The sequence below is a fragment of the Globicephala melas genome, chromosome 3 (genome assembly GCF_963455315.2).
Source record: "Globicephala melas chromosome 3, mGloMel1.2, whole genome shotgun sequence".
NCBI lineage: Eukaryota > Metazoa > Chordata > Mammalia > Artiodactyla > Delphinidae > Globicephala > Globicephala melas.
The window spans coordinates 144814191-144827485 of NC_083316.1; the positions used below are offsets into that span (position 1 = coordinate 144814191).

Here is a 13295-nt window from a genome sequence, read left to right on the forward strand (position 1 = left end):
GTGTAGGTTGCTGAGGTCCTCGGGGGCCCTTTGCTCTTCCTTCTCAGCAGGCGGGTCTTGTTCTTTTAAACCGTACCGTTCTTTTAAACCATAAACCGTACACCCCAAGCAGGTTGGCTGAGAAACTAATGATCCATGGCATCTCCCTGAAGACAAAACCACTTCCAAGTCCCTCTCCACCTCTTCATCTCTGTTAGAGTGTTTCTGTGGCCCCTCTTGCCACGGAACTCAGGTGCAACACAGATTCATTGAGCTCCAGCAACTTTTGTTTTAGAATTAGCTGTAAGAATCAATGGAATCAGCACGGGTAGTTTGGTTCCTGTCTACGTGAATAAATCACACCACTTTGGGAAGTGTCTCTGTGGAAAAATCACAGTCTGGGAAAGTAGGAACCTTAGTTAGTGTTTTTCCCCAGTCTGGAAGGGATATTGTTCCTAAAACTTTCTCCTAATGACCAGTTTGCTCATTATTTATAGGGTGCAATTTTAAGCTTCACAACTCACAGCCATTTCCAGCTGGCAAGTACACCTCTTCTTGGGCAACTGTCTGCTGACGAGTCCTCAGAGAATTGCACGTTCTCTTCTAGGCACATAAGTAAGCAGAGCCACGCTGCAGAAACCTCACTGCTGATTGCTGTCTGTGAGGGAGGTCTGCGCTCTGGGTTCTGTGGCTCTGTGTTGAGAATGTCTTCACATTAAGTCCTTAGAAAGAGAAGGTCGTCTCAGAGAACTTTAACACAAATATTCACTGATTGTGCAAGGTCAGAAAGTAAGAGGGAAAGGCACAAGAAGGTCTCCTGAAAGCAGGACTGGTTTAAGCCCTAGCTCTGTTGGATCTTGGACAAGTCACATAGCTTCTCTGAGTCTCAGTTTCCTCATCTGTAAAATGGGAATAATAACCATACCCATATTTTAGGGTTTTGGGGAGTCTGAAAAGACATGATACGTGTACAGTGTTTAGCAGAATTCCTGGCACAGTGCCTGGTTCAACAAATGGTAATGATTGTTGCGTTAACTTGACGGAGGAATAACGATTGGGTCATTTTGTGGTCAGCTGTGGCCTCCTGCCAGCAGCCATCCATTTGTTATTCCTGTGAAATGCTCAACTTTCTTGATTTTATATTTATGGCATGTTTCAGCCTCTTTAGCTATTAATGCATTAAAATAGGTTTCATTTTTATTGCAGATAAATTGCTGATGCTGTAAATCCTACTTCTTTCCACTTACACTCCAGGGAAAAGAAGAAAGGGATAAGCATACTGAGAGAAACAGGGACTAATGGCAAATATCTTGGGGATCAAACTGTCGAGGCTCAGAGAGGTTTTCACATGTACCCCAAACTTTATGTCTGCTTCCAAAAGAGAGCTTGAGCTATGTTTGGTGGTAGTTGTTTGGGGGATGCTGGGTAGTATTGCCATTCACATTCACGTTCCGGCATTTGAAATGAATGCTGCTCAGTCCATACTACCATGGGATGAGAGCTGCAAAGGCATCTGTGATTACTAGAAAGAACACACCTGCTGTGTGCTTTATAATTACTCCTCACTGTGGAATTCATTGCTGGCCAGAGAGAGGACCGTGGCTGGAAGATGAGGCTCTGACAGTTCACTTGGCTCCGCGCTGGGAGGGCATCTTAAGCAAACGAAAGGAACATACTAAATAATTTACGTGGAAAGTTGGTTGCTGAATTCACAAGCCTGGGTGCATATTGCATTTCTAGTAAAATGCCTTTTTCTCTGGTTAAGTAATAGCTTTAAGTGGCAGGCAAGACTAAGACCCAGTGGCCAAGTGACTTAACCATAGAAGGAAACTCTAGAAGGCTCTCAGCGCCTCTGACTGCATGACCCCAGGTAACTCACGTTGCTTTCCTTGGTTAGACGAAGGCCTGGCTTTTCTCCGACAGGGCACACAGCTGTACAGCTTTGGCCTGTGTTCCAGAGAGACTCCTTATGGGAAGTTCCAGATATTAAAACAATGAGGGGGCGACCCCAAGAACAGGGATGCTGGTCGCCAGGTACAAAGGACGGCACTTGCAGCAAATCTCCTTTTGCATATCCTTAACTTCTTCTCTGTCTTGCTCAGAGGAGTTGTAACAGTGGAGGAATCAATAATGATAAAAAAGCAGTCTATGGTCTATGGCGTTTGAGGAAATGAGAGGAAAGTGGTGGAGGATTCTGGTGTTCAGCTTCACGCATATTCCCTGGTTCTGGAGCCTGTCGTGACCACACCCTCTCCTGGAGCAGGGTGGGTGGTCCTGGGCAGCACTTTGCATGGCCACCCTGTCAGGTGTTTGTAACTGCTCCTCCAGGACGCACCAGAGGGCAGTTCCTAGCATTTGGGCCCTTGGCCTGGGAGCAGAATTGGGCTCTAACTGATCTGAACCTTAATTGGAGGAGGAAGCACAGCAGGGATTGCCATTCCGTTCCTGATCTCAGACGAGGACCAAGGAGCTGGGAAATGTGGGAGGGAGGAGAGGCTACAAATGAATCCCCTAAGTAGTGCATAATGAAAGCCTGTGTGCCCACGTGGACCGGCAGAAGCTCATTTTGTCTTCTCATTGGAAATAGGAGGCATCAAAAATACCCTTAGTCTATGAAGAAGCACCCCCCCCCCCCACCAATCCTCTTCCCTTCCCTTTCTCTTGCCTCCGCTTTCACCTGCACCCCCTAGTTAGGTCTATACCTGACCACCTAACCCTGTAATTGAAGCCAAGCAGAAAGGTAAATCATCTGTCCAATGATGCGTTTCAAACAAAAGCTACTTTCTGGGTTACTTTATTAGCAAGAGCTTTCTATGTCACAAAAGTTTCTAATAAATCAACCAGAAACCTCCTCCTTTCAAGACCCTAATTTTACCTAGTTGAATGTTTCTCAAGCTTCACTGGGATCAGGCTTTCCCAGGAAACTGGCTGTGCCTGTAGATTCCCATCCTCCACGCCACCCCTCTGATCCAGCAGGTTTGGGGAGTGAAGGCCAGCAACCAGTATTCACAGCCAGGAGACTGATGCAGATGGCCCAGGATCACACTTTGAGAACACTATTTAGGTCCTGCAACTTAAACACAAACCCTCACGATGTCCTTGGATTATGAGAACTCAGCCATACAACATTCTGCTGAGCCCTGATACCCCTCAAGCAGGTCTGTCCTCTGAAGGCAGCATGCTGTAGAATCTGGCCAACAGGAAGGGAGTACTAAGTTCCAATCTCGACATTGCCGCTTACAAGTTTCAGAATAAGAGTGCAAGTTCCTCTCTCTCTCTGTCTCAATTGTCTAATCTGAATAGTGTGCAAGTCCCTGAACCTCAGTTATCTCAGTTATCTGTAAAATGGGAGTATTTTTATCTGTCTCACATGGTTGTGGGGATTAGATATGAAAATAAAAGGCATTTATAATGACCAGTAATAATAGACACTCAATAAGTGGTAGCTCTCTTCTTATTTCTTTTCCCTAATCTTCATCCCAACAGATCTCTGTCTTCCCCTAGCTGTCATAGTTGCAAAGATCATAAAGTCAAGTTAACAGACCTCCAATTAGATGTGAGTAGTTTACGAATTACAAGGGTTTAATGCAGGCGTCTTAGTTTCCTATTACTACTGAAACAAATTACCACAAATGTAGTGGTTTAAAACAAGACAGATTTTACTCTTAGAGTCCAGAGATCAGAAGTCCTGCAGAACTGTAAATCAGGGTGTCAGCAGAACTGTGTTCCTTCTGGAGGTTCGAGGAGAGAATGTGTCCCTTGCCTTTTCCAGCTTTTGGAGGCTGCCTACCTTCTTTAGCTTGTGACCACATCACTTCTACCTCTGCTTCTGTTGTCACATCCTCTCTGACTCTGCCTCTCCCGCCTTCATCTTTCCCTTGTAAGGATCCTTATGATTATGTTAGGCTCACCTGGACAGTCCAGGCTACTTACCTTGTCCTGAGATCCTTAACTTAATCACACCTGCAGTGTCCCTTTTACCAAGTAAAAGGTATTCACAGGGTCCAGGAATTAGAATGTGGGCATCTTTTGTGGACATTATTCTGCCTACTACACTGGGTTTTGATGCTTTACCAACAGAACCTGCCAATCTAATGCCTTAATTCCCTTTTCCATAGAGATCATTGGTGCAGTTTAGACACCGTAGAAGGGAGATATTTTAGCCTGGAGGGAGTTTTCACTTTTCCACAAAGCAAACCGCCTTTCCTACCACAGCCAGTACAGAAGTACTGGGCAATAATGTTGGATGGCCATGATGAACGAGGATCTCAATGTCCTGTGAAATTGCAACAAGCATTCTGAGTCATCGAAGGAAGATTTGATTAGGTTTCATCTTGTAGTGTTCCAGGTGTTTGAAAACTGACAGTCCATGTACTACATATAGTCGTTTGATTTAGTTCCGAAAGATCTTCTGAGGACCTGCTGCACAGAAGCCTTCCTTCCCTAATAAGAACATTTGATTAATTAAGGCCTTCCGTTTCCCCACCCAAGGGTAGGGGCACACACAAATGGTCACACTGACTTGACTTTGGGGCGTCTGAATAGCCGTCTCAAGCCCACCACTGTTTTTCATCCCTCCCCTAGTCAGTATAGCCATTCTCTTCCTTGACAAGATTCTGTTGAGCACCAACTATGTGTTAGACACTGGCCCACGACTTTGAGGTACTAGCCATCTGCTGAAGGAAAGAAACTCATAAACACTGTGTTACAATGCAATAGGATAAATGGTATAGTCGAGGAATGTGTGTGCCAAGGGGGTCCTTCTTGGGAAGGCATGTAAGGCTATTCAGAGGAACTGACTTTTAAGCTGCAAGACTAGGAGATTTCCAGACAAAGCAGGGCAGAAAAGGCATTTCAGGAAATAAGGAAACATGCATGAGAAAATGCACAGTATATGAAGCCAGCTGAGTAGTTCCCTGCGGCTGGGGAGAAATAGGAGACCCAGCAGGTAAGAAGGTTAGTATCATGTTCAAAGGGCTTTGAAAAATTAGCTGAAGGAAACAACAGGAACTGGAACAAAATTGTTTAGCAGGGGAGTGACATGATCAGATTCTTCTTTTCAGGTAATTTAGCAATCTGTGTGGAGGATTACTCGGGACAAGGCAAAAGGTACCTGTGGCAAAAAGGCCAGCTAGCGTTGAAGTGACCAATGATGAGAGCCTTTATGGACCAGAGAGAGAGGGTAGAATCAGTAGCCAGTTTGATGTGTGTTGTAAAGGAGAGGAGCGAGGCACTATGGGGACTATAGTTTCTTTATGGAACTGTGGTTAACAATGTTGAGCAAAATAAGAAACATAGGAAAAGAATTTTGTGGAGGAAAATAAGAAGTATGTTTTCGTATATGGAGAATTTGAGGTACCTTTGAGATATCAAGATAGAAATGGAAAGATCTGTAGGTAGTGTATATATATATATATATAGAGAGAGAGAGAGAGAGAGAGAGAGAGAGAGAGAGAGAACTCATAAAAAATAGGGGAAGCTGATGTCACAGAAATTAAAATTAAAATCCATGAGTGCAGTTGAAGTCATGAACAGAGGCTAAGGATGAGAAGAGGAGACAGCCTGTCCAGAGAGACCCCTGAGCAAACAAGTGCTCTTCTGTTGTTCTCTCCTCTCTAGCACCTTTCAAATTTTTCATGGCCAGCCTCTCCCTTCACCCATTGAAAATGGTAAGTTTGCTGTTTGCTTTTTATTTCCATTTTCTAAGAAACACACTTGGATGATAGAAGAAATTTTTTTTTTCTGAGAAAGACTTCCCATTCTTTTTCCTTAAAACATTTGAGGCATTTTACAACTTAAACCAGGCAGATTTTTTTCCTGGGAGCTACATCAGTAAAATAAATGCATGATTGGTGTAGTCAGAGACCTCCAGAGAGGTTCTGTGGTTATTTTTAGAGTGAACGTGAAGATGAAGTGCAGGCAGATGTGGCTGGAGGAGCAGAGAACGGGGTGAGGGAAGGAGGAGAGATATGGCTTGGAGAGACTTCATGTCCTTGAGAGAGGAAAGGGAGCTGGTTCCTTAAGGCACAGTTTCCAAAACTGCAGTCATTCATTCACCACCTTCATGGTTTTTGTGAAACTCCCCATACCACATGCACAATAATTTTTTTCTCTCTAGACCAATTCACTTTTTAGACTTAAAAACATTTGTACAAAACAGGCAATATACCTTTTGAAAATGGAGACGTGCCTAACAGTGAGTAGGTAGGGGGACTAGTTTTAAAAGTTAAAATCTTCCCATAAAGATTTAGAAATGATTACATTCTGGCTGTGCACTCTTGCTTGCCTATGGCTATGAACATGAAACATGCTCACTCTTGGCAAAGAAGTGTGATAAGTAAGCATTAGAAAGGTTTTGAAGACATTCTAGCACCAAACTCAGATTTTTCCCTCTGGGTAAATCAGAAGAATTGAAATGAATTTGAAAAGAGAACAACCTTCTCACTAGGTAATCCAATGCTATTGAATCTTAGGTACCGCAGGAGGCATGCAGAAACCCTTTGAGTACCTTGTCCTAGGATTAATGCTAAGGAGACGTGAGGAGAGTGTTTGGGGTCTAAACAGCCTGGAACCAGCTTGAGTCATAGAGCCAGTCCCCACACCCTTCCCCTGGAGCCCACAGCAGTCAAAACTGCAAGGAGTTCATTCTTCCTGGTGTACTCATGAGAATACACGGAATCTTTGGGCATCAGTTTTGGTGCTGTTCTCCTTGGTGAGGTAGGATCTATCACAGTGATCCATGGTAAGAAGAATGCCAGTGAGGCTTTGAGGAGTGGGTGGACAGAAGGCTCCTCTTGGAGCAGAGAGAATGAGTCGGATAGAACCAGTGACCCCATGTGTCTTGATGGAAGCGAGTAGCATAGCCATAGTCTTCGGCTGATGGGGCCACTTAGAAAACCTTATGGACTGCTAACTTAGCAGCAACATCTCCAGAGAAGAAGACCCGGCAGGCAATCCGTCACGCATCCATGTGCTTTATGTTCAGTGACATGCACTCGGTCCATCCGTCATCAGGGAGAGACTGCAGCTTAACAAGGCCCGAGGATGAGTATTTCACATCATTTATTTATTGGTTTGCAAGATCTGACTTTCCAGGGTACCACACAGGGTTTGAAGTCATTTGAAATGTTAAAAAAAAAAAAAAAAGACAACTCTCATCTTCCCACTGTTACTGTGATGGAGATGTTGTTCTTATTTCTTTGCTTTCATCAAACTAATTGCCTGTTCCTTCCCAATGGCTTAGATACAACGATATAGATACTGTCTGGGAGAAAAGTCTGGCTTTGAATGGTAATGAGGGATAGATGCATGCAATGGCTGCTTTTCTTGGAAAACTGGAAAGGGATGTGTGGATAAAGGTTTGCCAGCGCATCCAGGGGTAAATTTAGAATGTTTGCTTGAGATATTTGAAGTAAGTACTAGAAAAATGCAAACATTCTCAGACTTGTTGGAAGGTTGTAGTTTAGCCAAATATTACTATTTTAAATTCAGCCTAGAACATCAGAATGTCAGAACTGAAAGGGACCATAGGGACCATCTAGTTAAAGGCCCTCATTCTTCAGATGAGGAAACTCAGAGGCCAGAAACGATTTGCCGAAGGCCAGGGCAAGAAACTCATAGTAGATTGGAAAATAAACATTTGTCCTTTTCTCTTACATAAGCTAAATAAAAAGTCATCTGAAGGTAATAGAAAATACATCATGTGGCTGCTGAAAAAGAGACTTTTCAAAATTTAAATGGAAGTTAGTTAAAAATAATTATTTTTGTTTATGAGGAAAAGTTTTTGTCCTCCCTAACAGTCTAGACATTTAATGATTTTTGTCCTCCTGATGATGAGGAAATTTGCTTAAGATGGGGAATATAAAAAAAGAAGGAGCAAAAGGTAAGCAATTGATGCGACTCCCTAATTTTTCTTTCCAATGCACAAGCCTTTTCCAGAGCCCCCTTTTAAGAGGGGATATTTCATGCCAGGGTAAAGGGCATGTTTTTTTCTGAGAGGTCCTGAAGCTCCTGTTATTGTTATTGTTATTGGTGAAAAAACTTTATGGTCCTTTGGCTTTTAGGTATAAAGTGTTGACAGTTCAGTGAGAAAATGCCCAAGGCCTCACCTAAGGGTAGGGGCCCCCTGACTACCAGGCCCCCATCCCTTGCCAGGATGAAACCTCAGGATTCTGCTGGAAGGAATGAGACATTTTAAAAAGAAGACACAGGCAACCCAGTTGGGCTTCAGTTTGCTCAGGCCCTAGCTGCCTTTCTCATCAGAGAGAGAAAATAATACAGAAAACCAAAGCATACACTTTTGTTAAACATAGATTCCATCAACTGAAATGACTGCTTTAGACCACTTTTCCAGTGTGCCACCGAAAGTAGACTTCCAGCTAAAGGGGTGTTGATTTTTCCAGTAATAACAGGAATAAGCTCTTGGATTTGTACAGAAATTTTCTGTTGCAAAAGGCATTCAGATGTATTTTCTCATTTGTTCCTAACGGCAACTCTCAAGAGGGATAATTGTTCCCACTCTACAGATGAGGAAACTGAGCTCCAGACAAGTAAGCAGGCGTAGACTTGGGGATTTTGACTCCAAGTTTAGTGCTCTTCCAACTGTATGCTGTTTCCCTTCTATTACTTATAAAAATTCACTCTATTGCAGCAGCCTTACCCCCTGCTGGAAAGAAACAGTGTACTTAGAAACGAACGCACAGTGCTGAGCATAGTTCTTGACATATAGTAATTGTTGGCATGTGATAGCTACTGTGGAGGAAGAGGCTGTGTGGTACAGCAATCGAGATCATAGGGCTTGGGATCAGAAGGATCTGGATTTGAGTCCCAAGACTCTGAATATTTGGTTGGCGAGCCCCCCCGCCCCCGCTCTCTGAAAATGCTTTATGGGAGTGGAGCCAAATGGCTGAACTTCTCTGAGGACCTTAACGCCTACCTCACGAGGTATACTGTGAAAGAGACGCAAACGGGCGTGCAGAGCTTAGCAAGGCGCCTGTACTCGGTATTCAGTAAGTGGAGGGATGATGATCTCAAGAGGATTTGCTCATAGACCTTGTTGTGAGGAAACAAAGCAATGCCTGCCTTGAAACCAGATGCTAACATTTCATAGTTAAACACCTTGCTTTTTAAGTCTCAGGTATTCCAAGGCCTCCTGTCTTTGCCCCTCTCTTGAGTTTCTGTGCCTAAGAGAGCTTACGAGAATGTCCTGTGGACCCTGCAACTTCTGTGCTCTCGAGAGCAGGCCTCGGTTGCGGCCAGGTACCTGTATATGATGCACGCCGTGTTCTGGCAGGTCCTGCAGTTGTTGAGATCTTGGCCGGTTCGATAAAAGTTGCGCCTGCAAGACAGAGCATTTACTAGATAAATCTGTGGGCAAAATCCCCCTGGGATGCACGCATTCTACAGACTCATTCCCTGCAGCACAGCATTGCCCCTCTCATGAGTACCAAAGCCTGGCCATTACAGACACAGAGACAAGAAACCCCCGTTAATAGAAGCTCACATTTCTAGAGCGCTTTATAAATGTTTAAGCACTTTGACATATGGGTTTTCTTCATGCTGACAATGACCCTATGAGATGAGCCAGTTATTCTTACCCCCGCATGATAGATGGGGAAACTGAGGGACTTTGCAAATGAGTAGAGGAAGATGATTAAAACTCCAGATCCCTTAGTTCAGTGCATTTCTCTCTGTATCATCACAGTGCTTCTCTCTTACAAGGCAATGTTGATTCTGATCCCTATCAGCAAAGGCCAGTTAATTACTTCCTCCCTCTCCTACCCTTTTGTCGATTAGCTTTGGCCATTCCTTCTTCTCAGTCTTTAGAGAGCACTGTTTCAAGGAAAGAACAACTCACACCTAAACAGAAAACTGCCTTCCCCTCCCCAGACTGATGCTGAGTCATCCAGGAAAGCATTTTGTGACTTTTTTCTCTTTGCAAAATTGTGATCTCATTTCAGTTTCCATTTAGCTGGTCCATGATGGACTGGCCCAAGCCTTCAAAGTGGTCAGTGGTGGGAAAGGTCAACAGTAAGCTTAGTGGCCACCTCAAGTCCCTGTGACAAACCCATAAATAACTAAAATACTGTGCAAATGCAGTAACTTGCTTCAAGGATGGGGGTGGGGGAAGCACCTACATGCTAGCATTTTCCCCCATCATTTATCAGCTGGACTCACATCTTAATAAAAATCACTTTTGACTCTGCTGCTTCATGGCCCCCTTTCTGCAGTCTGTTGACATCTGGAAACAAAAACACATCACCGTGGAAATCCACCAAAGCCTACAACCAGGCGAAACCCAGTCAGAACAAAGGGGGACCATTGCTTACAATCTGGGGAAACAACAGAATCTCAGACATTTTGGAGACATCTTACTAACGGAAACCTGTGCTCTCTCTCTGCCCCTATCCTGGCAAGTGGCTTAACCCAATAAAAAAAATCCACCTTACCCTTCTGTGAGAGCTCGAGCTTTCTCCAAGTCTTGAATTACATTCAGAAGGACTTTAATTTTCTCTTGGTTTGAGTGCAGAGATTCCTCCACGGATTGCAGCCTGCCCTGGAGGTCGCAGAACTCACCCTGTGCCAGGTGGATTGGATTAAGTGCACCCATCTCCGTGGTGCCCTGCCGTTCGGTCTCCCTCCTTGGAAGAGAGGATGGGAGGTGATCGCTTTCTGGACAGTTTTGAAACGCTGGGATGTGTGACTGGAAGGGGTTCTTTGCCATCTGCTCCTGACACACAGGGGCAGATTTTGACTCACTGTTAGTTTTGAGTGCCTGCAGATCCTGGTGATTGTTACTCAATGAAGCACAATCTGAAGCTCCCCCTGGCTGGGCTGGCTGGCTGTGGGAGCCTGGCGAAGGGGAGCTGTGAGTCTGTGGATGTGAGGGAACACACGTTTCCTTTGACTGAGATGACAATGGGCCAAGGTCTTTGTCATCAGAGTTATCTTTGGGCAAAAGCATTTCAGGTTTAAGTTTCCCTGTGCCGGGCATGTGGTTGGCACCGCTGGTGGCATTTAAGCAGGAGAGGGGTCTTTCTGAATCTGACGGTGGCACTCTTCTCCCATCACCTGGACACATGTCAACGAAAGTGGGTATGGAGTTGCTAATCTCAGCAGACCTGTCTGGGCTGAAAGTGGACTCTCTACCTGCCCAGGTAGGGCTGTGATAAATATCATCTGGAACCTGAATGGCAGCTGTTGCTTTCTCTGAGGCCCTCCATGTCCCTGCTTCCAAGCATATGCTCACAGGCCCATTGCTTTGCACCTTGGACATTCTAGGGAGAAATGGGTGGGACGCCTTGACCCTTTGAGGCCCATCTTCAAGATGCCGAGACAGCCTTAAGTAGGCAAGGTCAGAGGACACAATGTCCTGTTCAGAGAGATTGCCGTTCACCTGGATGGCACTTTGGGATGCTGTCTGCATTTCCACCAGGGACTTGCTAGCTGTGAGTCTCTTCCTTTTGAAAACTGGGAAGTGCTTCCTGAGACTGGGGGAGGTTTGGATGGCGATGTGCCGAAAGCCCCCTGCCTTCTGGGACCTGGGGAAGGAGAGTGAGTAGGTGGGGAGGTGATGGTGCCCGGAGGCCTGAGTCTCGCCCATTACAGCCGGGTGCTCAGGAGTTTGGATGTCAACCTCAGCTCGGGCAGGTGGAGTCTTACTGGTGCCATCTTCCTTAAATCGCACCTGCTGAGATTTGCTCCTGCGGTGGTGAGGTTGCTTCGCAAGCTCCACCGACTCTAGACTGTTATGCTTCAGAAGCACAGGCCTCACTTTCATACTTTGCTGGGCCATTGAGCCTCAGTTGAAAGGATTGGGACCATACACTTCTCCTGGGCACATTTCCTTAGGTCTTTGGAGCAGCATCTAATGACAGCATCTCAGACACAGAGATCTGCCAGCCGGGATGGAGTGGTCCTCTCCTCTGAGTATGGGCAGCTCTGTTGGCCATTCCCAGCCAGTAGGTTTTCTTGGGGGGCTCTCCGTAATGCTTCCCCTGCAGTTAAAATATTATTCCATTGCAGTGGTAATTGCCACTTAGGTAAACAAGGAGTTAGGCTAATCATTAAACCTGATCTACCACGAGAGCTGGTGGGCTGTTTATCAACGGAGGCTGGCAGGCAGTTCTGATCCTGGAAGAAGCTTGCTGTCTTGAACAAAAAGACAATGAAAGTACCATTTAGGGGATAGCGCCAGACTGCCAACATGCGAATTCCAAAAGAAACCTGCTACGTCTGGAACATACGGCTTCCTTTCTGGGAGCGTCAATTTGCAGTGTAAAGCTACAGGAAACTTAAACATATCTTTCCATTTCGTGTAAACAGGCAGAGAAATAAATGACCTGGGGCTTGGCTTCTTTGATGATACATGATGCTCCTAAGGGAACATCCCCATTTACGTCAATCACATATTCTTCCTTTGGGGCCATTCTTTTCTTTCATGCTGTTTCCCTTTTCTTCAGTGAGGGAAACTTATCTGCCTGAATAGCCTCACAAAACCCAGTGGCGTGTGATGGGGACAGGATTGAGGCATCCGAGGGCATTCAGAGGGCAGAGTCCCTGTCGTGGTGTCTTGGCTGAAGTTCACATGTGGGAAAAGTGAGCCACGTCTGCAACTTCTGGGTATTTGAGCCAAAACCTTTGTTCGCTTGGCCTCGGGGTCAGGGTCTGGGACCTGGCAGTCTTTGCCACCAGGCAGGGAGAGTCTGAAAGGGAAGAGATAACAGATGCAACTGAGAACACAGTTCCTGGGGGCCTGGGTTTCTCTCCAATTTCCAACCTCCCAGCTGAGGGCTTTTGATAGTGGATGGTCTGGGGGTAAGTCAACTTACTACCTTTGTGTCTTTTCCCCTAGTGAGCCAGCCACCTTGTGGCTACAGGGCCTCGGAACAAAATGCCTGTCTGCCCGGATCGCTTCCTCCTTCCACTCCCAGGCATCCCCCAGCCAACTCCTATTCATCCGTGAAGTCCCAGCTTAAACGGCACTTCCTCACGAAGTTTTTCTAACAACTCCTCCCTCACATACACCTCTGATGCTACATCATATCAGGACCCCCATTATACCTTTTCACCACATTCTTCATAACACAAATTGTAGCTGTCCCTGAATAATCATTTGTGTACGTATTTATTTAACGTGTATCTCCCCTGCTACCCTGTAAGCTCCAGGGTGGCAGGAGCTGGAGCATTTTTTTTACAGCTTAGGTATTTCCATTCCTCCTTTAGGCTCACTGTGGTGCTTAATGAGTATTTACTGAAAGAGAGGATGGCTGAGTAAAGGAAAGGAGAGCCTGGGAATGGTGGACGGGGTTCCTAAG

The 13295-nt window shown here is 45.4% G+C and overlaps 2 protein-coding genes across 4 annotated transcripts in view; one reads left to right on the forward strand and one right to left on the reverse strand.

Annotated features, from left to right (window-relative positions):
- The window catches only part of DOCK2 (dedicator of cytokinesis 2), a 407888-nt gene that overhangs the window by 204632 nt on the left and 189961 nt on the right, over nucleotides 1–13295 (forward strand). The gene's annotated exons all lie outside the window — the stretch shown is intronic.
- INSYN2B (inhibitory synaptic factor family member 2B) overlaps nucleotides 1–13295 on the reverse strand; it is a 113397-nt gene that overhangs the window by 8905 nt on the left and 91197 nt on the right. For all 3 annotated transcript variants that reach the window (XR_009563504.1, XM_060296591.1, XM_060296592.1), the window contains exons 2-3: nucleotides 10428–12683; nucleotides 9242–9316 (exon numbers count right to left, since the gene is read on the reverse strand). Coding sequence is in view for 2 of the 3 variants with exons in the window: in XM_060296591.1 (XP_060152574.1) it covers nucleotides 9242–9316; nucleotides 10428–11773 (1421 nt within the window). In the remaining variant the exon portion in view is untranslated. The remainder of the gene's footprint in view (nucleotides 1–9241; nucleotides 9317–10427; nucleotides 12684–13295) is intronic.